At 45.6% G+C, this 26,203-nt stretch overlaps 1 protein-coding gene across 4 annotated transcripts in view; it reads right to left on the minus strand.

Moving 5' to 3' along the window:
* SLC4A4 (solute carrier family 4 member 4) overlaps nucleotides 1–26,203 on the minus strand; it is a 147,759-nt gene that overhangs the window by 110,755 nt on the left and 10,801 nt on the right. Inside the window, exon 1 of one of the 4 annotated variants that reach the window (XM_063156919.1) lies at nucleotides 16,311–16,471. The exons of 2 other annotated variants lie outside the window; for them this stretch is intronic. In XM_063156919.1, coding sequence (XP_063012989.1) covers nucleotides 16,311–16,393 — 83 coding nt within the window. In that variant the 5' untranslated portion in view covers nucleotides 16,394–16,471. Of the gene's footprint in view, nucleotides 1–5,933; nucleotides 6,013–16,310; nucleotides 16,472–26,203 lie in introns of those variants that run through there. One more of the 4 variants, XM_063156925.1, reaches the window with a different exon arrangement.

Here is a 26,203-nt window from a genome sequence, read left to right on the forward strand (position 1 = left end):
CTATGCACATTCCAGTGATATGCCAATAACACGACAGAGATACAAAAGCACTCTGAAATGGAGAGCATTTCAATATCCATTCAAGGCATCTTTTGCAAAAGTTCACTGATGTCATCCGACTGGTGAACTGGAACTGAAAAGATAAGCTAGGCAGGTGGACAAATGACAGCTCTAATTTCATTCCAACACTACCCTAAATCAATACTCTATTCTACAGCTTCTCTCTAACATAACCCTCCAAGTGCCTATCAAAGATGCACTCAAGACTTTGCACTGGTCTTTCACTGATTTCCAACCCCACCCTGCAAGTAGCTCATGGCTGCAATCCAGACTTTGTCCCTGCACCCCTCTGGCCCCACTTGATGAATTCTCCCCATACACTGTCCTATCTCAGCACACATTTCTTCCGTTCATGCCACTGGAACTACTCATGCAGGACTCACCCCAGCACAGCACTTCAGCATGGCCTCAAAGGCCAATGAGTTGAATTGCCTCAAGGCCAGAAGTCACCTGCACTGAAGATTTTTGTGGGACTAAGGCAACAGCTCCACATTTCCAAACATTCTCGCTGCACTGATAGAGGTGTTACTGCACTGACACTCCATCACCAGCACTACTGCTCCCATGAAACCCCGCACTGACACATCTACTGGGACGGTACTGCTCAAACCCCATCCCTGCTCACCTAAGAGATATGAGATGTCAAACAATGGATGTGGAACACTCCCATGGCACCACAGGCTGGCTCGCTGTGCCATCGAGGCTCTGGAACGGAGCTTTGCTGGGGACACAAGAGAACAAAGACCCATCTATTTTCCCCTGGGGATGGTTGTTCCTGCCCAGAAGAACACACAGGCAGCTCTATTGAGGAGGGCTGCTGGTCTTGAGCCGTGCTGTGTATCTGCTGAATGCACCAAGTGTCAGCCAGGGAACTGAGCTCAGACTAGACAAATTTAACAAGAATTTAGGTAACATCTGCTTCAAGATGACCACAATTGCTAACTCTGAGATCTCAGCAAAATGTGCACCTCCAATTCCTGTGTGTAAGAAATACACTTCAATCCCAGTGCAATAGACAGGTTTGATGTGCTCAAATGCCACTTTTCATTAAGCTAGTGAGCAACTATTTCCCAGCTTCATTCTTATTAACCTCATATTTAGCAGCCTTGATGAAAAGACCTTTACGCTTACATTGAAGGGTTGACAATGTGTCTGAAGTGTTATACAGCCACTACAGGTACAATAAAAGCAATTAACTTTTGCAACCTTCTGTTCAAGGTTAAGAGTTTAAATGAGCTCAGTAAACCTTCAAGATGTGATTAAAATGAAGTAAAAACTTATTAAAAAAACTTAGGAGGAAAACACCATAATATTCAAGTTGCACACACCATTGAAAAAGAGACACAAGTTCTGTTTCTGCATCTACTGTACAAAATAGAGAAAACTGAAAAATTTTAGTAAAGATGAGTAGTTGGCACGCAAGACTTCAGTTGTCGTCTTTGCCATCAGATTACACATCTGCACAGTCATCAAAATCCAAGTGTTCGCATGTTTCGCTCAGAAAAAGTGGCAGAAAAAGAGAACACACCACAGGAAAAACTCCTATGTGAAAAAAGCCAAAAATTAGTTGGACATGCAAACCACCAGGACTTCTTGCATAATACCAGCTCATTGTAATAACTTTCAAAAGAAAGTAAAATTCAATCTCCCCTGGGGAACAATCACATCAAATATCAGCAACTTCACAGATGAGCAGCAGTCACCTCGCAGAGGTCAAGAACAGAGGTACCATAGCTCTGTATTGTTTATAGATTATATGTAATTTTATTATTAATAACATTATATTACTAACTATATTTTGAATAATATGAAATAGCTTTTATAGTCACCATTAATAATAGAATGAAGTGATTTGAGTAATCCTCAGTCTTAAAAGAAGTCATGGAACAATTCCCACCACCAAGTTCTTAACTCACTTTGGGATACCAGAAGTATGGATCAATACTTATGAAAGGAAAATTAAGGCTTCTTTCAAGACAGAATTAATACAGAGTATTTAGCAAGTATTTATTATATGCTAGCAAAACAGGAATATGATCCTGTTCCCCTATAAAGGCAGTTATATAATACAGCTAGAATTTGAAACACTTGGAAAATTCTCTTCCCCCACTAAAAGAATTTCCTTTGGAGTAGAAAATATATAGATCAGCCATATTCTCTCTCTCCATACGTATTTATATATATAAATAATAAAGCTATTTTAAATCCACCCCTCAGTCTCTGTTTTACTTTGGCAGCAGAATGAACTTTCCTAATAGCACACATTTCTGGAATGCAGAGGCTCAAAGTTCATTTGCGCTGCAGATTCAAAGAATTCTGATATTGATGACATGGAATCAACTCTTCTGGTTTTTCTGGTGAGAAATTCAGATAAAAATTCAGGGCTGTCTGCAACCTCCTCTGCTGTGCTCAGAAGGCTCAGCCATACTCCAACAGCATGGCTCTACATGCCTACTGAATTTGGACAGAAATCCACTGTTCCAAATCAAACTGAACGCCAAGAACTGAGATGGAGCTTTCTCTGATTTTCAAATTTCTCATAAATCTCCATGCAGCCTTACTGCACGTGCCAGTCCCTATGGCAAGTTCAAATATGTTCCTTATGTGAAAGACTCATAATTGTGTATGTAATTCAATGACATTTTATCTCTTCAGTTAATGTAATTAAGCCATTGAAAAGCAAGAGCTCTGCAGCTTTTTACTTATGCTATGCATTGTTTTATCACCCAATTATGGGTGCAGTCATTGTCTTTGACACTGTCCAACAGCAATAAAAATCATTCCTGCCACAAACTGCGCACAATCCTGAGCAAACTCAGGAGAAACGTGATGCTACAGCGACTCAAAGTTCAAGGGCAGGGAGGCAGAAACCTTGCTTTGAGTGGTTGTGGGAATCCACTGCAACCTCGACCATTTTATAGCTGTATCTCCATTTCAAGCCCGGCAGTGTGAGCTAAGAGAAAGACCTCTGCCTCCCCATCCAAGCCCTTATGTTTTGAGGGAGCACAAAAGAGGAGCTTTCCTTCCACCAGATGCAGCACAATGACACAGACATGCACTCCTTTATCAATATTAACCATAAACTGCTATTACTGGGTTTTCAAAGAGCACTCCCCGCTCTTGTGAGCCTTCTAAGTGGATTTGAAGCCGGAAGCAGCTAATTGACTTGGAACAAGGAGGAGTTACCAGTACCCTTTTAATTTGCTCAAAGCAAGAGTTCAAATTCTGAACCTAATGCACACGGCAGATATGTGGGAGGTGGCTCTCTGGAGCGTGACAAGGATGCTCTCGCAGTGGGACCATGAAGGCATCTCAGCGGGACCCAGCGGCGCCACCGCTGGCAGCAAAGCACCCCCAAACCCTCCCTTCCAAGCCCTCTGCTTCTCCCAGCCCAGGGGAGGAACTGGGGGGCACACCAGTAAAAGCCATGCTATTTTGATACGGACGTGTATAACAACGTCACGGCATAAAATCCACAAAATTAAATTAAAGAAGAGAAACTGGTTTACTAGCAAACCTGCACTGACGGATGGCATGTACACACACAGGAGCACCACTTGCTGAACCCACAAGGCCCATTTTTGGGCACCCACCTCCCAAAACAGCACATTTCCCCCAGATTTTCCTTTCTCAAAGCAACACCTTTCCCTTTATGACTGTATCTTTCTGGCAAGGCAGCACCTCCGACTGCAAATAGCTGTTCGCACACTTACTGGCAGAAAAATAAGAACAGGTTTTTTTCTTTAGCCTCTCACGCAGCAATTTTCCTTCCCAACCTTGCCCAAAACCCCTTCCAGCTTATTAATTACAGCTGTCCAGGGTGGCAGCATTAGAAAACCTTCAGCCAAAGACACACTCAGCTCCTCCACCCTGTCTGATAAGCAGGTAGATCTGAAAACAAAAGGAGTTACAGATTTTTCCTTCTCACAGGGATGTTTTTCTTTGAATTGCACTTTGTGCATAAATTCAACCTTTTCTTATCAGCTTAAGACATCGGTAACCGAAGCATTTACCTTACACTCAACACATTTTAAAAGCTCCTCTTAAAAACCTGCTGCAAGTGATACCACAAGACAGCACCAGTATATGAGGCTGTTTTCTGGCTGCAGAGAAGTTTCAAGATCTAAAATTGTAACATGGAAGTTAAAGGGAAAAACCTGCACAGTTCCGAGCTGCAGAAAATCCTGCCAGACCTTGCTGGGAGCAAACCGGATGAGTGCAGGGTGTTACCTGGCCAGGAATGCCCTGTGCACATAAATGAAAGCTTCATCTCTCCTCCCCACAGCTGGAAAACGAAAGAAAAGGAGAAAAAAAAATCCATAATTCCTTCTCACCCCACCACCATACCTTGGCTCCCTACTCATCTGAGGTCAGCAGTCTACAGTTGCCAGTCCCTTGAAATCTCGGGAATGCAGGTCCCTTAAGTCCAGCAGCTGCTTTTAAAAATGCAAAATTAACTTACCCTGAGCTCAGCAAAAGCAAAGGGTAAGTTACAAACAAATCCTCCTAGTTTTTTTGGAACTTCAAAGTCTGTGTTTCCTTCCTAAGAAGCTGAAGAAGCATCCCTGCAGATTGCACTTGCATTTGCCCTTCCAATCCCACTGACCCTCAGCAGCAGGTGAAGTTGATGAGAGCTAAAATCACCAGCTGAAACCAGGCTTTGCAAAATTAACTCTTCCATCACCTAATCCCGGTGTCACCAGAAAAACTCTCTGAGCCTGGAATGGCAGTTCAGGAAAGGACTAGGACAGATCAGCTTATGTACCATGCTCTGAGCAAGCACAGATGCAAACAGTCCCGTTTAATTACTTGGCACAGGACTGGAGATTGTGAGAAGAAAATGAAGTCTCTCATTCAATAGTTGCTGGGGTTTCGGAGCCTGAAGGTTGCTTTGGTCACGGGGCCTCTGTACAATTTCCTACTGATCTCAACCAGGATAAGAACTAGGTGTATTCCTGCAGTCTATCACACCAACACTTAGCAACATATTCTGTCCCACACACAATATATACAGCTTGGCACACTTTGTTAAATCCAACTTGTGAAGCTTTTGTCGTTCGGTTTTTGGGTGGGTTTTTTTTGGTTGGTTGGGTGGGTTTTTATGTTGTTTTTGTTTTTTTAAACAGAAAGTATGTACATTATGGGAACAACCAGAACAAAGTCCCTAAGCAGCTGGGAGCACACGCACAGAGTCAAGTTCAGATGCACCTCTGACACAAAAGGAGCAAGTACCTATATATAGCACATGGAGCAGTTCCCCAGGGGAGCTGCTACTGCTCGGATCTGCCCCAAGGCCCGACCTTGCTCCTTACGCGCCCAACTTTACTAACAGGAGCAGCTTTGCGGAACGACTCCACGGAGCTGCCGCCATGCACCCCGCGCCCCGCTCTCCTGGGAGAGCACGGCGCCTTTTTCCATCATGTCGTGGGAGCTCCCTGCACATCCGAGTGTTCCTCCTGAACTCGAGGGCTAAAAGGATGTACTCGGAAGAGAAGAAAAATCTGTTAGTAACTAACGCCGTACAGAAAAAAGGAACAAGCCTCAAGATGGTTATATCCTCATTTCCTCGTGTGCTCTCGCTATGGATGGCAGCGCTTCACAGGAAGCACAGAAAGGGCAAACAAACAGGTCTTGGATAATAAAACACTCCATACAACCATACACCAGGTGGATAACTGGAAACCCGGGAAAGACGAGGCTGCCTATTCAGTGGCTGCTAACAACTCACTGAAGATGAACTGTAACGGTAAAGAAAGTTTTCAAACACCATGAAGCGTTTTAAAAGTTGGCTCCAGCAGAGCTAGGCACCGAAAAAGACACCGAGGACGGAGAAACGCAGCCCGGCGTTTCCACCCCCGCTCCCGCTCACTCACCTCCGGGGCTCGGGTTTGCGGCGTTCCTCCAGCTTGGCGGCGGGCGGCGGCTGCGGGGCAGCCGGGGTGACGGGCGGGCGCTGCGGACGGGCTGCGGGCGGGCTCAATGGGGCATGGCGGGGGCCCTACACCTGCCCCTCCGTGTCTGTGCCCGTGTCCGTGTCGCTGAGCGCCCGCGGCAGTCCGAGCGAGCGGCGCGGCTGTGCTGGCGGCACCGGCCCGGGCCCGCATTTAAAGCCGCCGGCGGGCTCGGCCGTCCCCTCACCCGCTCCCATCCCGGCCCGTCCCGTCCCATCCCCGGCCGCCGCTCGGCGTCACGGGGCCCGGGGCGGGGAGCCCGGAGGAGGAGTCTGAGGGCCGGGGCTGCTCTTCCCCGCCCCGAGCCGCGCCGGGGCAGGTGCGCGCTTCCACGGCTGGAAGCGGAGGGCAGGGGCGGCAGCGGGAACCCCCGCCGGCTGCGAGTGGGGCTGGCAGTGGGCACCCTGTGCCTCAGGCCGGGAGATGCCAGGCCCTCGAGCAGGGGGATGCTCTCCCTGGGGGCACAGCCGCGATACTGCCGCGGGCTGCCCACGGCTTCTGTCGCACGCCCAGGGCAGGTTCCCTGCCGCTGGAAACGCACGACCCACGGCGCTTCCGGGCCAAAAGCACGTAGCACTGGAAAAAACCCAAGCAAACAGAATCCAACCAAACAAAAACCACAAAAACATTAAAACCCAACAAGAACAACAACCAACCCAGGAAAAATATAGAAACCATAATTTAGTCAGTTCATTTTAATTTTCCACAGAAATAGTACCTTATGTGTTGCTTCTCCTTAACTTGGAGCATCGCAAGGTTCACCTTGCTTGCCAGCCCAGTCCTACTTCCTCCTCTCTCTCCTACACAGACACTTCCATGGACACTCATCACCCTTTCATGGGTTCCCTCCAGACTGCTGTTGGACAAGAGAAGCAGTGCCAATATCCCTCATCTTGTTCAGTCAGCTGTAGCTCCTGCACTCAGCTTGACTGTCCAGGCCAAGGTGATGAGATCCATAAAATATTTTTAAACCATGGAGCTCTGCAAAAGGCTCACAAAGAACATGGCAGAACAGCAATCCATCATGGGAAGTACACGGACTCCCAGGGGAACAAAGGAGGCTATTGTAGCTCCATAGGGGGAAAACTCCCCTTCTTCAGCAAGGTTTATGATTACCACACAGCAACTGCCCCTTCAGCTGCTCCTCAGCTATCAAGCTCCACCTTTGTCACCCATCCAAACTCTGTACTAGGGAATAATACGCAATCCATTGGCTGGGCAAAAAAAGCAGCAGCAACAGAAACCACAGCACTTGCAGAGCAGAGGGAGAGCGCTGCAGAAGGATCTCGCTGCCAAATTCCTCCTCTCCTTTCTGCTGCTGCCACCCCTGTGCTGTCCCCAGACACTGAGAACAGAAGATTGGCTTTAAGTCACTGTCCCCTCATTCTGTTCCATGTTTTCCTGGAAGATCTCAGAGCCACAGTCTGCACATGAATGGGTCAGGGCTTGGGCTCCTCTGTTCGCTTTAATAAAGCCAGCTTTTTAAGAACCAGTTTTTCAACAGCCAGTGAGTTTCCAATGGGAACAATGGTGCCTTCCATCACTTACAACTGTATTTCATTTCAGTTAATGACAGTTCCTGTGTTAACAGAAGCAGAGCACCACATCAGTTGAGAAGTTTTGCGTGCTCAAGTCCTAACCCAAATAACTGTACATCTTCCCTCTTCCAAAGGCTCCAAAGCAAGACTGCTGTCTCCATGACCTAAATCCCTAACGATGCGCCAGTTAGTCTGTACCTTCACTTCACTTCCTTTTTAAATAAACTAGGGAGCTCCTGAAGAAAAGACACATTAGCTACTAGAGAAAATTGCTGTTGTTTTTTGCCACTTAGATAACTCATGGGGGTTTTGGGATCCCTCCAAGCATCATGATCCCTCAATGAAAGCACCTCATGGATGCTTCTCAGCAGCTGCCTCTTAGCTCGCTGTTTCAGAAACAAACCTAATTAACTGTACCAATTCCAGTTCCTGACAATTCACTCTAACTTCAAATACTGTCATTTTAAACCTGTGCATTCAATTTTCTGGCTAAAAAAAAAGGTTTTTTATCAGGATGCCTGATTCCAAGTCAGTCTTTAAATATCACACTGCTTCATTTAATCATCTAAAACGCTAGGGGATCCATTTCCAGAAGTCCGTAAATCAAGAGCCAGGCAGTTGTCTTGACCAAGTTTAAAAAGGAGTACGTTCTCTGAGCAGAGAAACACCCATAAAGTGCACTAATAACCCTGTCTGTCATGGTGACTGACACAGTAAATCCCGCTGGCTAGAGTGGGCTTGTGCGGCGCCTGTATGTGTGTACATTCTGGCACTGCCCTCAGCCCTTGGCTCTCACGTCCCCTTGCCAAACCTCCTCAGTCATCTCCAGGATTTTTCTCTGCTCCATTTCATAACCAGAGAGGAGCTCATCACTCAGCACAGCAGCCTGCTAGCGCTGCCCTCCCTGCACAGGCCACAGAGAAGCAGCTGGATTTGGGAAGACTTTGGCTGACTGTTTGAACCTGCCTTCTGAGCCCACTGGCTTCAGTCCCACTCACAAAGCTTTGGTGAGGAAAAGCTCTGCTGACAGCCTTTGCCGACGTCCTGGCCAAGGCAATGCCTCAACAGGGCATGGGACAGGACAGCACCTTCACCCAAATGCCTGCTGCTCTACAGCAATTTCTGATCTGCCTTCTCATCCAGCACACACACATTTTCCTCCCTCAGCTAACTCAGGAACTCGTTTTCCAGGGAGGTCACACAAGGTATCACTGTCATTGACAGTGTGTGACATGTGTATGGATAATGAGAACAGGCAAAGTTCTGATGGTAAAGATTAGAGAACATATACGTGCGCATGCTCGGTGGAACTGCTAGGGTAAAACTTTCCCTGTGGGCAGGTTATTCCATAAATACATCTTGCAGCATTTCTGGTAGATTCCTCGGAAGCCGCTCATGCTGACCACAGCATTGTCAGTCAGAGGTGATGCTGAATGAGATGGAAACTGGCAGCTCCTGCACTTCCAGGGGTTTGTGCACACTACCCAGTGATAAAATATTTGCATTGGATTAAGTCACAAGTAATTCAACCTAAGTCAGGAAGTTTCAGAGGATAAAGATTGCAATGGAAGGATCTAGGTGCAGAGAGACCGCAGCCACACTTATCACAGAGGCTCTCAGCATTTTTCCTTGGCTGACAAACGTCAGTGCCAAGTCATCATGACAAGAGGGGCTCACCCTGAACACACCTGTGCACGCAGCAAATCCTATGTACACCAACAAAATCCGTCACACACGTTTTCAGGACTCAATCCTCCATCACAGCTATTCCTTGTGACCTTGAGGTTTCAGGGGTTTTTTGGTCTGTTTTACATAGACATGGGTACTACAGCCTTTTAGCTGCTGAACTCAACAAATTCCTGCACTGCATTCCTTAGTATTACAGCTGAATTAGCACTGATTTCCAAGGGAACCACAAAAAGCAACTCTGTAGCTCCCATATTTGCATTCGAGTCACCAAGAAGCAGGACTTGTCTGTCCTTTCCATCCACTTCCCAAGAAATCTAGACAGAACATGGCATCTCAGCAAGCACTCCCTGATATCTGACTAGTAAAGGTCTAAGGTGAGCAAACCCATTGCTTTTGGAAGCTTTTCTAACAGTGCTGCCTCAGTTAGCAGTGAAAACAACATGCACTGGGGTGCTGGCTCTCTAAGAGTACCTGCTCAGCCCTGCCTGCCCATTCCCTGGGAAACCACTGCAGGGCCCTTGGAAGAAAATCTGCCAAATTCCCACTGACTTCCCTGCCCTGGCTCACTCATTTAGAAGAGGCAGAAACAGGAGGTGCTGAAAAACATTAAACTGCGGTAAGACCGAGCAGAACACCAGAGGGTTAAGGGGGTTTTTGTGAAGTGCTTGATGTGCGTTTCATTAATAATGCACCATGTCTGCTTGAGAGCAATGAGCCATCCTGAAGCACTTGGAGACCCACCCAGGTCACAGCACTTCCTTCATTCAGGGCACAAGAGCCTGGAGATTTCATCAGCTGGGGCTATTGCTTCTGGTGCCTTGCAATACTTCTGCTAGCTCCTGAAAGCATGGTATGTTCACCTCAAGGGCTTAGAAAACACAAGTTGTGTTCCACTCCTCTGGGAAGCAACACAGGTTTGGGCTTTGCAGCCCTGTGAGCAAGCCTTGCCAGTCTCCTACCAACTTCCAGGACTGCACTCTCGAAAAAAACACCCCTTATCTTTCCAGCAAGAGCAACTCCTCCGAGAGCACACTGAACTGCCATACTTTGTGCATCCCTCTCTACCAGGAGCCCCGGAGCTGCTGGGGCCAGGAGAGGGAGCCGGCAGTGCTGCTCGAGGGCCCTCTGCTGGGAAGCACCCCTGCTTCCCGTGCCCCCCAGGTCCGCAGGCAGCCCCAGGCGCAGACCCCCCGAGGGGCGAGCTGCCGGTGTCCCCTCAGCAGTGATCATAGGGGCAGCTCAACGCCCTGGCCCCAGGGAGAAAGCAGATTTCATTTGCCTCGAGTTGAGTCCTGCTCTGTGCAACAGGGAACGAGGCCAAAGCAGCCTTTGGTCAGGGTCAAAAACACAGGGCTTTGTTAAAATAAAGCGAGTTTGTTCCTACACCCACAATACCCACTGGAGGGTAGGGCCCGAAACACACACTTCCACCACTTCCAGCTGTTGGGACACTGGGACAACAAATACTCCCCCTTCTCTGGAAGAGAGGGCTTAGGAAGCAGCCCAGCTGACTGAAGCTCTTCTGGGCTCTCAAATACATCACCTGCTCTCTGCTTCAGAGCAAAAGCAAGTCAGAAGGGACACAGATCCTTTCACTTCTCAGGCTAGGAGGGAAATCCAAGGCTGAAGTCACACCCCTTGAGCACAAGGCTCATTGTATCCACATAAAAATGGGGTACAGACCTGACAGGGGTGATATGGATGAGCTGCAGTGGGACGAGCAGTATTTACATCAGAAGGATTTCCTCTTCTCCCAGTTTGTCCCCAGCTGTCATTTTGATGAGTTTCTTTCTCTTCCTGATTCCTCAGCTATTGGCATCCTGTGCCAAAAAAAAGCCACCAGGAAAGCTCAGAGGGATGGGCCAACAAGCCCTTCAGCCCTTTGCAGAGCACCTGTACTGTGACCCAGACCAATTCTTCTGAGCACCGAATCCTTACAGTGCAACTAACCGGTGTCTTCACCAAGATCCTCCTCACCTCCTGAGCACCAGCTCAGGAAGGCTTCTAATATTTAATCACTGACTGGAAGGATGAGGAGGAATCTCACCCACTCTCAGTCGAAGGTCAAGTCCAACAACATGACTAGTACAGACAAAAATTACAACCTGGAGTCCCCCAGTCAGCCTTCTTACCCTCTGGTTGGAGATAACATCCCACAAGCAGATGGTGACAGGCACCAGGACTAGAAATGCTTTCCCTGATGTACACTACTTCTTGCCTGCTTCTCTAAAATTGAAACCTTGCCTCTACAACACAGACCATCTGCTCTTGAGCACCTAATATCCTGAAGGAAAAAGCAACTTGAATAGCAGGTCACTGTGATCCTCTGAATTCAAGACTACATCTTTTCCTGATGCTAAGAAATGCCATGTGCGACACCTCCACAGGGCTTTGCATAAGCCAAATGTTAACTGCAGGAAATCTGAAAAACACCATCAGTAACACCACAGATAAATCACCGATGTTTCTACCTCATCCAGACATATATACACCTGAGCAGTCTTCTCAGATAATGCCTTACAATGGATACTTGGGAAATGAGCTATCAAACTACCACCACAGGAAAGTACACAGTAAATCCATGGACATTTATATTGCTCTGCTCCAGACAACCTACCATCAATTGATTTAGAGTGTCATTTAGGTTACTGTTCTTGGAACACTATTTTCCCCTCACTGTGCCAATTTAAACAACAGATACTCCTCTCAATGTTTCTTCTTTTTCTCACTTCATCTCAGCTCTTTGCATTTAACCATTTTCCTGTTGTGATAATACAGACTATATTCCCAGTGAAAAATGTGTTTCCACTGGTTAACTTTTCATGTCTTCCCTCTGCTGGCTCTCTTTTGATATGGAGAAAAAGGCTACCCAGGAACAGCTGATACTTATAATACATTGTATTTTCCCTTCTGTCATTTCATTTCTCAACTCCTAATAATTTTTCAGGACACAATTTGTGATGCCACACAAAGTTTGACTTTTGTTGTTTTGGGTTTGTTTTTTCCTTTGCCTAGGGCTTCAGTTTATTATACCATTATCTATCCTGGGTCATCAGAAACGTTTTCTTTTCAAATAATTAAACAGCAGCATCATTCACAGCTTTGGATTTTCACATCTCTTGTTCTGTCTCTCATCTTTTATATCAACATTTCCTAAACAAAATATCGAAAACCAAACACTGGCAGGTCACATTTAGCCAGAAATTTGTACTCTATAAATAAAGCTTTGAGGACTTAACGACTTTTAAATTATTTGTTAGGTAATTCCAGCAGAAACAGTCTAGTTTAGAGCAAACAACAGTTCCCTGAGAGCACGTGTAACTCCAAAAGGGCTTTGCCACTTAAGGGCTGTTTGAAGAGCAAAGTATTCTAGGAAAAAAAAAATCTGAGTGAAAGTGAAACCAGAGAAATGTGTTGTCCAAGCCAAAACAAGGCCAAAAAAATAAGGCAAAAGCACCCCTGAGAGCTGGCTGCTCTTTCAATGCTCTTTCCAGCTCTGCAGCCTTCTGCTGCAGAAGCTCCTGGAAGTGCAGGTAGATGAGGAATACCCCCTGCATATAGCCCCAGATCTTTGGGATTCTTCCCAAAGAAAGGGACAAGCAAGCGGAGGTGAAACCTTCCAGAAGCCACACACTCCACTGGAAAACCTTTGGATAGATACCCTGTAGGTATGAAAACCTTGCCTGTATCACTGAGCTGTGCATTTTATGTGAGGCAGCACCAGGAAGTTAAGATGAGAAACCTGCCCACAAGACCTGTTGCTGAAACCACCTATTTAAATACCTCTTGTGGTTACCTCCAGCAGCAGTCCCTAGCAAAGGCTGCAGCCAACCACCCACATCCAAGCTCCTCTCTACAGGAAGGAAGCAATTTGTTGAGCAGGAGTTGAAGGGCAAGGAGTGCCTGCTGCTCTGGAAGCACTGGGAAGGGCAGGCAGTAGAACTTCAGGAGCACTGACCTGTAAGAACAGCCACAAGGTCCAAACTGCTACATACAAGAGATGAAATGTCCAACTGGCCTCAGCCTCTCTGGCCTTCCAGCAAGCAAAATAAATCCGAGGCATATCAGCTTAAGACTAATAGAAATTAAGGCACTGTATGAAATAAAAATGTGCAGAAACAATATCTTCTGCCTTGAAAACTAATAAAGTCAGGCTTCACTTCAACATTTGTGTAGCAACAGGAGATGACTGCTCTGAGACAACATCCCACTCTGTGTGCTTTAGGGCTCAGGCCTGCCGGAGTATCCACAGATATTTGGGACAGCATGTTCTGGTGGAGCGCTTTAACAAAATACGAGTGCTGTCAAAGGGCAGGCTTTCATTTTATGCTTGTTCAACTCAAGAATAAAATATTGCCTTTGGAGAATCTCACATATCGTTTGATTAATACAAGCACATCAGGACTATCTCCATTTGTCAAAGCCTTGACCTTTTGGCTGTTTTCCCCCACATGCGTGGTCCCACCTCAAAGCTCCCATCCATCCTCATCAAGGGAGGGGACATCCTCAAGGCCCCTACCAGCTCATCCTCTGAGGCCAGAGCATTCTCTTACCAAGCTGCATTGGAGCAGGCAAGAGCTGCTCTCTAGGGCATGATGTCTTCATGTACAGCCTTGCTTGTGGTGGAAAACGCAGCCTGGGGCACTGACATCCTTTGTTTCTCCCCTGATGCAGAGGCAGCATAATTCATGTTCAAGCCCTGGTGGTATCCCTAGGCTGAATGTGTAACTATTCCAGGTGCCCTACCCATGATAGGGACAGAGGCAGTGAGGATACCAAGGCAGCAGAAGCTGAGGGACACTTTATTCCCATCCCTCAAGACAATGTCTTCTGGCCTTTTCTTTCTCCTTTCTTACCTATCTTTGTGAGGTTACATTCCAAGACTCCTCACTGAGTTGCTGGGGATATTCCAAGGGATATTAATTGCTGCTTGAAATTACTTCAAAGGATCTTTTCTCCATCTTGTATTAATAGCCAGAATGAGGAAATTGGTTTGGATTTCATACCTACATCTGCTCCCCAAGTCTCTGCACATTTCAAAACCCCATCTTAACCCAAATCTCCTGCTATTAAGGGCTCCTACTCCATGCAGGCACTCACACCCATCCCCTTCCACTTCCCCACTGATCTACAGCCCTGCATTCCAATTGGCAGCCAGAGGTACCAGAAATAACCACAAGAAAGGCTGCCATGAAACCTCCAGCCAAGTTCTGAAAATCCAGGCCCTTGACACAAGCCTCCATGCTTAGAGGGCTTCAGCTGAAAGCAACCTGAACTCAGACTCAAAAGGTTTGTGTAGCAGGGATCAAATATCAAAAAAATGTAAATGCAATTACCTTTTCTTTCCCCCATAAAAGCATGCAGGATAACAGTTGTTCTACAAGGCTGTTAGTGCATACTTGTAACAGTCTGCTGCTGCTCCTGCCCCTCCGGTACTAGCTAATGGCTGGTTTTCATTCCTAAGTGGTTCCCCCAGCCCCCCCACCAAAGTCTATGCTACAGTGATTTTGGAAACTGGGTCAAAATGCAATTACTGCATTCCCATGCTTTGGGGTGGGGAAAGAAAATAAAAGGAGGAAGAATGGCAAGAAGCCATGGCATTGGCAGCGAGCCAGTGCTGTGCTCCCCACCCTGTCACCTGTGCTGCAGCCCCAAGCGCTCCCACAGCCGCTCTTGTCTCCCAGCATGGGCATCAGGGAAGTCCCAAGGCAGGGTCTCCTGGAGAGACGCTGGTCATCCCTGCCCTCATGGCTATGCTGGAGGTTGGGAGCAGGTGGAAGATGCAGCTGGGGATAGGGAAAAGACCCTGAACCAGGCAGCAACCCCTGCAGATGACAAGCAGTGTCTGCCTTGCAATTCTTGGGGAAAGCTGTAGCACCCAGATCAACTCTCCAAAGCTCTCCCTCAGGATGCCATTCCTGCCTTTTCCCTTACTATGGCATAAGCAATATATCCCAGCACTTTGGTTCTCCTGCTCCACTGCAAACATTGTCCACGGGAGAAGGAAAATAGTGTGTTTAGACATGCCCTTACTATTGTCACACTTAGAGCACAATCTATCATACCTTATCAAATTGCACATCTTCAGCATGCACATGGTTTGCGACAACACATTTACGAGGCTTTTCAGTACGGAAAAGGAATCACTCAAAGACTTATTTATGCCACGTCTTCCCAAGTAGGTCTTTCTGAGAAACACAGAGCCCATTATACACATCCCTGCCTTCCTCTGTCCCTCATTGTTCCTTGTACACACAGTTATCACAAACCAATTGCCTTTGCTGCTCCTCTCCTTGGCTTTGTTTTGCACAGTTCTCAGAATATCAGCTCCAGCTCTGCAGCATTTGCTGGCTCTCCTCCCAATTAATAACTGCAGGTTAGAGTTGGGTCGTTATGGCTGCAGACTAATGCAGAAAAACATTCAACAGCTTCTGAGAGATACAGAAAGACACACAACCTTTCTCTTCCTGACACGGAATGTGGTTTATCTTGCTATCCCAGTGTTCCAGGGAGATGTTATACCACTTGTCTGAATGATTTAAACAGATCAAAAAGTTGGCTCCACATGAGCATCTGCTGCTGACAACAAGCCACAAGGCTGATGTTATCCGAGAGGTAACTGTATATGCTAGCACAGGCTAGACAGATCGCATGTGGGATAAAAAAAATAAATTTTCATGAAATCACTGTCTTCATCCACATACCAGCAATTAAACAAGCAGGAACACAAGGCAAAGTGACAGGTTTCCACTGGATACCTGAATTCTTTCAGACTTGTTGCAAGGCACAGGATTGTGAAAACCTCAGAGCTGGCTTTCTGAGGACTCTCCAGTTCCTAATTTCTCTGGAAAGCTCTCCTATTACAATAACAGAACTGGTGCAAAAGACCTTGCCCCTGAGAAGAGTCTTATGCAGGTCATGACCCATATCAACAGGAGAAACTTGGTGAAATACCAAGTCTGGCACAGAGAGAAAAGGCGGAGTTATGATTTCAGACTGGAGATCATTGTACCCTCTCCTGATCAACTCTGGCTCTCAGCGTCCCGCCCCAAACCAGGCTGCCCAGACCTACCTCCAGTCCCTCCACAGATCCAGCTGTCCCATGGGCTCCTTGAGCAGGAGAACCAAGGGCTCGCAGCAGCTCGCCTTCCACATTTGCTCCAGTTCTGAGAGGCAGAGCCCAGCAAACGCTGTCCCACTCGAACGGACACTCCAGCTCCAGGCCTGTATGACATTTACTAGAACCCACTTCTTCCCGCCCCGCTGCCCCCCCAGAGAAAGGGATCAAAATAGTTTCCCCCCCGTGACATTTTGCTTCATTGCCCAGCAGGCTGTGGGAGCGTCTCCATTAAAGCCTCTGCAAGCCAAGCAAGAGCAGCAATGCCTGCCACCCCAAAGTGGGGGACACCCCAGGAACACCCAACCTTCCTGCTGCAGGCACAGAGGGCATGGGGTCCAGGACAAACTGCAGTATGCCTCTGCTACAATTTGCTCTGCAGATGCCACAGGTGAAAGGCGAGCTCTTAGCCCAGTGACTCTGTAAGTAATACGTGTTGGCTGCCTGTCTGTGGGACAGACTGCCCATCTTGGGGCTGAACCTGAGCACCTGACCCTTCAGCCGGCTCACCTCGGCCCATCCCTCCCCTCATGTGTTTTTCCTGGAAACATTGTGCCTCCACAAGGCAGCCCCACGTCCTGCTGTGTGCCCTCCCCACACTGCTGCTGTGGGACCCCAGCTCAGGGCAGCATGCACGGACGTGAGGACACGGCATAACCGCGATCTCGTGTTTCAGCTCCAGGCTGCCAACAAGCAGAAGCAACAATGAGAAGGGAAAGCTGCATCCAGTTCCAGATGAAGGCCAGATAACATCTGCCACCAAAAGGGAGAGCTGGCACTGGGAGCCAGGATGTACATTTTGTTGATGTACAGAAGCACTGAAGACATTGGAGACCTGTGGTTCAGCAGTGGACTCCAGTGTTCCTCTCTTGTGTCACTTGGGTTACTCTTCACTGCACTTACACTTGCCCTCATCCTGGTTCTCAACCCAAAAGCAAAGGCTTGACTACCCATTCAAAAGGCAAAATATGCCTCCACAAAACCCTTATCTCAGACACTAAGATGGGTAAAATTTTCTATTTCTATTAATTGTCCACAGCCAACTCTCTTGGAGCATAGAGTACACCTTCCTTCCAGTCGTACCTAAACCCATCACATTCCTTACTCCGCAGTTACAAGCAAACAGAGCTATGTGCCTCCCTTTTCAGGGCAAGCATATGAGATAAAACACCAAACCCAAAGGAAATCCCTTTTCCCTCCATCTCAGACAGTGCCAGTCTCTGAAAAGGCATGACCTGGCAGTGTGAATGAGCTCGGGTCACGTATGGCTGAAGCAGAGTTTCTGCTCTCTCTTTGAAGTCCTGCAGCAGGCGTAGCTGTGGTAACGCCGGCTCGGCCGCGCTGTTTGGCTGCTCCTGTGCAGCACTGCCAGCACCCTGCTTTGCCCCAGAGCCTGCTGAGCTGCACCAAGGGGCTCACAGCCTCTGCTCCCAAATGCTTGGGATGGAAGCAGACCAGCCACACGGGGAGGTGCTCTCACCTGCCACAGACACGTACAAAGAGGAATGCACTTATTCATCTGCCATCTCCAGCATGGAAAAAACAAACCAGTTTAACCCCACTCTAGTGCCTTTCCCATTTCCTTCTCATTCCAATGCACCTCCAGGCAATGGAAACTCATTATTAGCCTCCAGTTAAGCCTCAGAAGAGATTTTCCTTTTGTAATTAACTCTGCACTACACTCACTTTTTCCTGCTACCTTTTTGCTAGGACTTCTGGGAAACAACTCTGAAAACATTTTAAAACACAATTGATTGAAGGAATGGTACTGAGTGATAGAAATGAGCATGGAAATAAATTCTAGAAATAAGATTCAGACCAGCATATTAATTGTGCAGTGCAGAAAACTTAGCCAGGTTTTTGCCCCCTGAGTTATCCAAGGACAGTGTCCACAGGAAGATGTATTCTGATGCATACTGGTTTAGGAAGCAGAAACATGGCAGTGTTTTCTAAATGAAGTCAGTAGTGCTAAGTTACCTGGGAACATCCAAGTCTGGTACACCTGAACAGGTAATCACAGCCTGACAACCAGCCTGTCAGGTTATTCTGTTTTGGGGTCTTTTTTCCCCTTTGGAAAGCTGGATTGTCACCCCCTTACATTAAATTGTATTTAGGAACAAAGTCAAAGCAATACTGCCCCTGCTCCAAGAACACCTAATGAAGAACTGAATCCTGTTCAATTCAAAGGCACAAGGTAGAAGAAAAAGAATGAAAAGACAGAAAAAGAAGAAAGTAGAGTATCCAGCAGTTATTTCTCTTTTAAATCTTAAGGATTTCAGTACATTGGGAAGAACTTACTGTTGATGTCATTAAAACTCTGTTTGGAAGGGGCAATGTTCCGAATTCAGGGTGCAGCCATTGTAGAAACCAGGAGAATTTTAAATTCTTCAGCTCCATGGAAATTAATACCAGGTAGGGGAGGGTGATTTATAACAAACCAAGCTATTTTTAACTGCCTCTTAAAATGTACATTTCTGGCTTCTACAGCTAGCAGAGGTGTCAGACAAGTAATGGGTCATACTAAAACACACTGCAGTACTGAACACTCCAGATGTGCCCTTAAAGACAAGTTGCAGAAGGACAAGTGAAAGCCAATTCTTTCTCTGGAGAGCCTGCTTCCAGCACAGGCCATACAAAACCTGCCTCTGCTCAGCAGGGCACACACCAGGGAGCCAGTGCAGAGCTGTGACAGGAATACACTCCAGAGGGGGCAGCTGATCACCAGGACCCTAAAAAGGAGCAATGCCAGACTCTACTTCTTGCTCCTTGTCCCATTCCTCCTTTATCTAAGGCCTTCTTTGGAAAGAGAAGCCTGGCCCCATCCTCTTGAATCCATCCTTCAGACACTTGTATGCACTAATTAGGTTCCCTCTCAGTTTGCACCACCCCATCCTGACAAGTCTCTGGACATCCTACCAGAGAAGTCTGGATCTCTTTCACAGGAATGATGGGCAAGTCACATGAATGACAAGTCACATCCCTGCTCAGGCCAGCTCAATTCCTAGCTTTCACCACTTGTCTGTAAGGTCCTCTAAATCTCTACTGAAAACATGAAGAAGCACAAGATGCTCTTGGAAAATACACAGTTCAGTCTCAAACATGTTTGTTTAGAAGTGTTTCAGAAAGAAAAATACATGTCTTTTATCTGTTGAGTTTTTGAGGCAGCATTGCAAACATCTTTAAAATACACTATTCCATCCATTTGTTAGAAAATTAGTAGTTTATATGGATCCTGTCCACAAGTCTGACTACTTGTACTGTGCCCTTGCTGAACATCTTACTTTCATCTGATTTTTGGCCAGTATTGAGGGAAAGCTCAAGGGAAAGAGGACATGTTACCACTTCAGATCTCTCTCTCTTGGGGTTCTGAGGTTTAGCAATTCTGTATCTAACACTTACTTACTGTTACTTTCTGGCTGTGCTGATCCTCTCCTTAGGAAACCGATTTTTTTCACTTGTATTGCTTCCTTATTGGTGGAAAGGTATTGGTTAAATCTGCACAGAGCCTGTCTTAAACCAAGACTGTCATGAAAAGACAGAAGAATTATAAAAGAAAGAACTCATCAAATCAGGCCTGCTCTGTTAAATTTATCGCTAGCCTGTCATTTCTTCTAAGTGCAGCTGAGTAATTTACAAGTTCCCATCCAAAAACAATCTTAATATGAAAGCTTGTTAACATAACAACTTATTCTTAGGTGAAAAACAACTAGCACCTGCATAAACAATAAGATCTGTCTCATGCAAATCAGTAGAAAAAATATGTAAACTAACTATAAATACAGAAGTTTGATACACATGCACAATACCATGTACTAACCAATAAACTAAGTGTAAATATACTGTCCACCAATAAGATCTGACACAGTGCCTTCTGATAATGCTATTAAATATGACCTATACAATAAAATTCAGCATTTCTATATGAAGAAACTGAATCCCATCTATATATTAATGCAACACGAGACAAGCCCCAAAATAAACACTGGTGAGGAAAGAAGGGGGGAAAAAAAATTCAGAGAACAGTTTTGCTGCTGTCTGTAGAATGAAGATCCTAAAATCCTCTTTGAAGATATTTTAAAAACCAAAGAAGAAAGGAATTAACTTCTTTCTCTTATTAACTTCCCTCTTGGTTGATTTGCCAGTGGGACCAGTGTTAAAGACTCTGACTTGAATTTCAGAAAACACCACTGACTCACCCAGAACCCTGCTCAGGTTTCTTAAACTTCTCCATGCTTTGATCTCCACAAACAAGAAGCCAGGAGAGCTTCCTTCTCAGGGAGCTTGAAAAGTGACAAGCACAACAAGTCCTTGAAGTGAAGGGAGAGCACTCACAGCCCTGCATTTCACCCATTCCAGAGGGAGTGCTGAGCTTAAAGGTCCAAGTTTATTTCCTGGAAAACTTGGCTCAATTGATCCATTTACAAGTTCAAGGCTTTCAAAATGAGGGCTCATTTTAATTTTGAGAATTTTCCTGTTAACAACAAGTCATCTGGTTCTTCAGTTACAAAATTATTTCTTTTAGCACTTCCTTGGTGACAGAGGAAATCACAGGAAGAAGGGACATGGGAGACTTACAGCTAACCACATGTCCATACATCCTGTCCAACACCTGCCTTACAGGAATAACACCATTCACTCCTGTTGCTAGTACTACAGGAGGCACGGAATGGACACATTGTTTAAGCAGGTAATTTTGGGAGACCTTTTATATAACAGTTTCCTAAGAACGATTTCACATTCAGGATACAGAGTGGATATTTGAAATGGTTCCCACCCTTGTGTGAACAGGAGTTTAATAAAAAATTCCTGCTTTGTTAGCTGCCTCACCAAGCTCCCACATCAGCAGAACACTTACAGGTCCATGTATTCCAACACTTCTTTGTGCTTTATGGTTTGGGGCCATACCTACATGCTTCACAGAGACATGTCCCTGCCCATGGTAGGGGCTTGGAACCAGATGCGTTTTAAGGTCCCCTCCAACTCAAACCATTCCAGGATTCTATGGGTTTGGCTGCAAAGCAGCACTCATCTCACAGAGTGTGTGCATCGCTCACTTAAAATTTCTTGCAGGGGTTGCTGCAGGATCTAATTAAAAGCGATTATAATTAGCTCTGTAGTATTTCCCCTCACACTTTTGCATGAGTAATCAGCTGAAGACGCCAAAACTCAAAACACAAGGGGATTTATCTGGGATGCAAAGACAAGGAAAAGGCTCCTTCCTCTCGGAGCATATTCCTGACAACGGAACTGACACCCCGTTGTCACATTTGTAGAACTGCCACCAGAAGCCTGTAAAATGTTACGTGCCATGAATGTCACAGGCTGAAGTAGCCCAGCCTCAGAAAATAAGGTTCATTTGTCTGAAGTCAGGGAACTTGACCACTGCTTCTTTCTGTCCTGCTGTGCATTATTAAAAGGTCACCAGAAACAAAAGCTCTGAAATGGTCTCTGCAGTTCTTTTTAACAGGATCTTTCTCCTCCTTCCTGTATTGAAGACAAGGAAGTTTTTACCTCAATTTAGTAAACATTATCTCCAAGTCAGAGTTGGCACCCAGTGAAATCAGTGGAAGAATCCATTTCTCTTGAAATCACTTGAAATTCTTTGCTAACTCAGACAAACACCAAGTTGAAAAATCTGCCAAAGCTTTTTCTTACTCATCAACCAAAGAGTTGACATTACTCCATCCTCTTTCCCTTTGAGTGGTCGGACATTTTCCACGGCCATTTAACAAATAGCTTGCTGGAAAATCCCCCCACTTCTGCCAACCTGCCAAGTTCTCTCTCTGATGACCCTGAGAGCACAGAGCAAAGTTAAACTTTTTACCAGAGCCCTTTTCCTGGGTGGGATGGAGTAATGTGCCTCTAGAAAAAGAAGAATAGGCAGTTGGCCAACGCAGGAATGCTGCCGCAGGCGTGAGTGGTTTACCTTCTGTTTGATCCCTTCTGCTAAGGGATGACAAGAATGGACTTAATAAATCTGCATAAACACATGAAAGAAGCACGAGTCTGGAGTGATTTGGTAAGCCAAGACAACTCTATGATGTCAGCCTGGATACTCTGGCATGGTGGAATATTCATGTTATAAAAAACATCATTACAAAGACAGCAGTTATTCTTTTAGGATGAAGAAGCTCCTAACTAAGCAACAAGATGGAACAAAGTAAGAAAAATTATTCAAATTTTTAAATATTTCCCATGACTTTTTTGGTAGAAATATTTTCTGATTCCTTGGCATGGAAAGAAGAAGAAATCCTTCTAAGATACCACAAGATCAGACTGAAGTACCAGGCATGGAGCTTCCTACAAGAACTTTCACTGCTGTTTTAACTAGGATCTCTGTTCCTTCCTGCCTATGTGGCTTCAATGCTGTTTCCAGCCTCAGCTTTCTATCCCTCCCCAAGTCTCTACTAGTGCCACAATTACTTCCATCCCTTATCTCTACACCTTACTTGATCTCTTTGATGAGTTATGCAATGTTTATCCACCATTTGATCTTCTCAGATTGTTTCATAGCAACAGACAACAGTGTATGGTGGATATTGTGTGAAAACACTCCAGCAGAACGTGCCCATGAGTCCTGCTGGTTTCTTGGAAAACTTTATGGTCTCTGGAACAATGCTGGCTAACAAGTTATCTTAATTTTACGCTAAAATTAGAGCAGTTGAACATTATTTATTTTGAGTCCACTGGTTTTAGTGAATACCAGGAAGCAATGAGAATGTGCCCCATGCACTGCAACCCACACAACCTCAACCATGACACTCATGCAGTGGCACTTGAAAATCGGAGCAGAAAACACTGCATGGCAACTACACCAAAGAAAACTTCAATGTGCCCACCACATTCCTTGGACTGAATACCTTTAGTAAAAGGGAAACCCAAAACCTTGGGACTTGGATTCAAAAGAGCTTCTCAAAGTCATAAAGAAAACCACATTCAAAGACCCCCAAGGTAGTATGGGAAAACACAAAACCAAATTCCTCCAGCTAAGTCCCCAAGTGTTGCAGTTTTGGCAGCTGCTGCCTAAACTCCCTCCTGTGCCCCAGAACAGGAAGCAAGCAGAGCAATTCAGGCATTTCTTACCATACCATGCAGGTAGGTAAAAGGCTAAAGTAATGTTTAGCACCCGCATTTATTCTGTGACCAAGCATTCCTGAAATGCCTGTCTTTGGTTTTACACTGAGAAGTGCCTAAAAGTACAAAAGTGTCCTGACTTGGCAGTTTTGTAACCTTTCCTGGTAAAGTCCCATCAACTGCTAAACAGCGTATTCCCTCTCCCTTGGCAACTGAACCATGTCCTTCACAATCCCCGCACAAGCCTCTGCTTACAGAAGGGTCCCTGAGTCTTTCCTGTGGGCTCTAGGAGAGATCCTGAACTTTGACTTTGTAAACCAGTGCCTTTGTCCCTCACTCTGTAAGGACTTGCCTAAAGTCTGGCCTCTACTTATGATGCCTATTCCCTAAAATCTTTTCCAATTTACACATCATCAGTCATTTTCTCATGTCCAACAAGAGAAGTGAAGGTTTTGCAATATAAGACTTCACCAGTATATTCAGATTTCCTGCTGCGATTTAATTTGACTTGTTTGAATAGGTCATTGACTTCTATATTTATATTGTTTGTATTACAAATGAAAATGCAGTGTTCTCAATTAATTTTCAAATTAGCTGCTAAGATTTTAAAACAGAAAGGCTCAAATATACAAAATAACCAGGCACACACACGTTCACCCATTTAGTTTTTCAAAGCACACTTGGTTCACAGGGTAAGGCCACCCATGAGATTCCTAATTTACTTTCTTCAATATGGATCGGCACACAAAGTAAAAAATGCACTCCTGATCACCCTACAAATAATCTGACAGATTTCTATGTCCACTACATCATTGTCATACTATATAATATGGAATAGCCCCCCAAAATTAGATTTCACACCACCAATATTTACAATTTAATTCTTGCTAAGAAACAAAGGGTGAAACCATTCTTTCTGGCAACAGTATAATCTCAGATAAGGAATATCCCACTCCCCTTCCATCTTCCATTCTAAGATCTTATGCCATCAGCACACAAAGGGGAAGGAAAGGTACGAACTGTTCAGATACATAAACTCCTTCTTACGGGAGAAGCCCTGGAGCTTCCGAACATGTAAATAAACACCTGACTATTAGAGAAGAGCAAGGACCAGAAACAGGTTCTCTGACACATTTCAAAAATAAACACGGCTGTTCCATCCCCATTATCAGATGTACCTGATCTGAGCCTCAGCAGGGGCCACTTGTCTGAGCAAGCAACATCACAGCTCAGGATGGCAGAGCTCTCATGACCTTTATTGTTATTACTGTTATCAAGGACATCACAAAACACTCTTCCTTGGAAGTGCAGTTTGGCTCTGATTTTCTGCTGGAGGAAGGATTCCATTTTTCCTTTTAATTGTTTATTGTTGTAGGAATCAATGCTTTTAAGGTGTTTCATGCTACAATTTTTCCCACAGAAATAGATACTGACTCACTGGAAGAAAACAAAAGCTGAGGAATCTGAAAACAGGGTTCTTGGTGTTCCTAGCTACATTCTCCACCACCACAGCCTACAGATGTGGAATTCTAAGGCCTGGAAGGACTTGGTTCTCATGTTAGGAAACCCTTGCTTTCCACTTAACAGTTACTCTGACCACATTCAGCCCTTCAAACCAATAAATACCGGGAAACAAGGGGAACTTCCTTCTCCACTGGAAAGAGCAGACTTAGTTCCAGTGCTAAGGAACTGTTGGCTGCATTTTCCCTCCTGTTAGAAAGCTTCACTTTAAACTCTCAAAAAAACACTGAAGAGACACATTCTCTAAACAAGAAAGCAATTTTTACAAGTGACAAGACAAGGCAAATGGCTTCAGATGGACTCAGGGAAGGGTTAGATATTATAAAGAAGCTGTTCCCTGTGAGGCTGGTGAGGCCCTGGCTGCCCAGAGAAGCTGTGGCTGCTCCGTCCTTGGAAGTGTGGAAGTGTCCAAAGCCAGGTTGGATGGGGCTTGAAGCAAACTGGGCTAGTGGAAGGTGTCCCTTGCTCTGAGGGACTGTGAACCATGAAACCAGAGACAGGCCAGGCTGTGTGAGGGAGGGTATGTGGCCTCCCAGGTCCCCCCAATCTGGGGAGCTGCCCTCCTCTGCCATTCAGCAAGACTACTGCCTTGAGCCCCAGCTCAAGTCCCAGGTCTGGGTCAGGTCAGGTGTTTCTGTGTGAAGCATGTGCTGACAAACCCAACCCTGCAGGGAGCACCAAGATGTCTGCATTGCCTTAAAACCTTATTTCCATTTTCCACAAGCAACAGTGTGTCACAGATTCATTTTAAGCTGTTTTCCTAGATCTCATCCAGGTTATTTCCCATTAAATGATACTAAAGGAGGTGTTAAAGGTAGGATGTGATGTAATACACCTTAAATATTTATGGCCTTTGTATTTATTACAGACCTCAGGCCTCCTATACAATATGTGACAGCATCTCCATTCAATGCCAAACATTATCAACATTCCAACAGGAAGAGTTTATACCTACCTCAAGTTAATAAATCAAAATTACCACATTAGCCTATAGATTTCTGTCTAGTTTAAAGGGGCTTTAGAACACTGTGCAAGGAAGAGAAAGTTCCTATTGCTAAGCTGGGGAGTTTATCTACTGAAATAGAGTCAGTAAATAGTTCATTAGAGAGAGGCCATTCTGGAATGCAGTTGGCCAGAAATGAAACACCACAATTAGCAGGAAATTCTAATGGTTTGGTGAGAGTGCTCTGCATCACACTTGCAGAAATAGACCTCAGCTTGCATTTAAATGCCAGCCTGATTCTCAAAACCAG

The sequence above is a fragment of the Melospiza melodia genome, chromosome 5 (genome assembly GCF_035770615.1).
Source record: "Melospiza melodia melodia isolate bMelMel2 chromosome 5, bMelMel2.pri, whole genome shotgun sequence".
NCBI lineage: Eukaryota > Metazoa > Chordata > Aves > Passeriformes > Passerellidae > Melospiza > Melospiza melodia.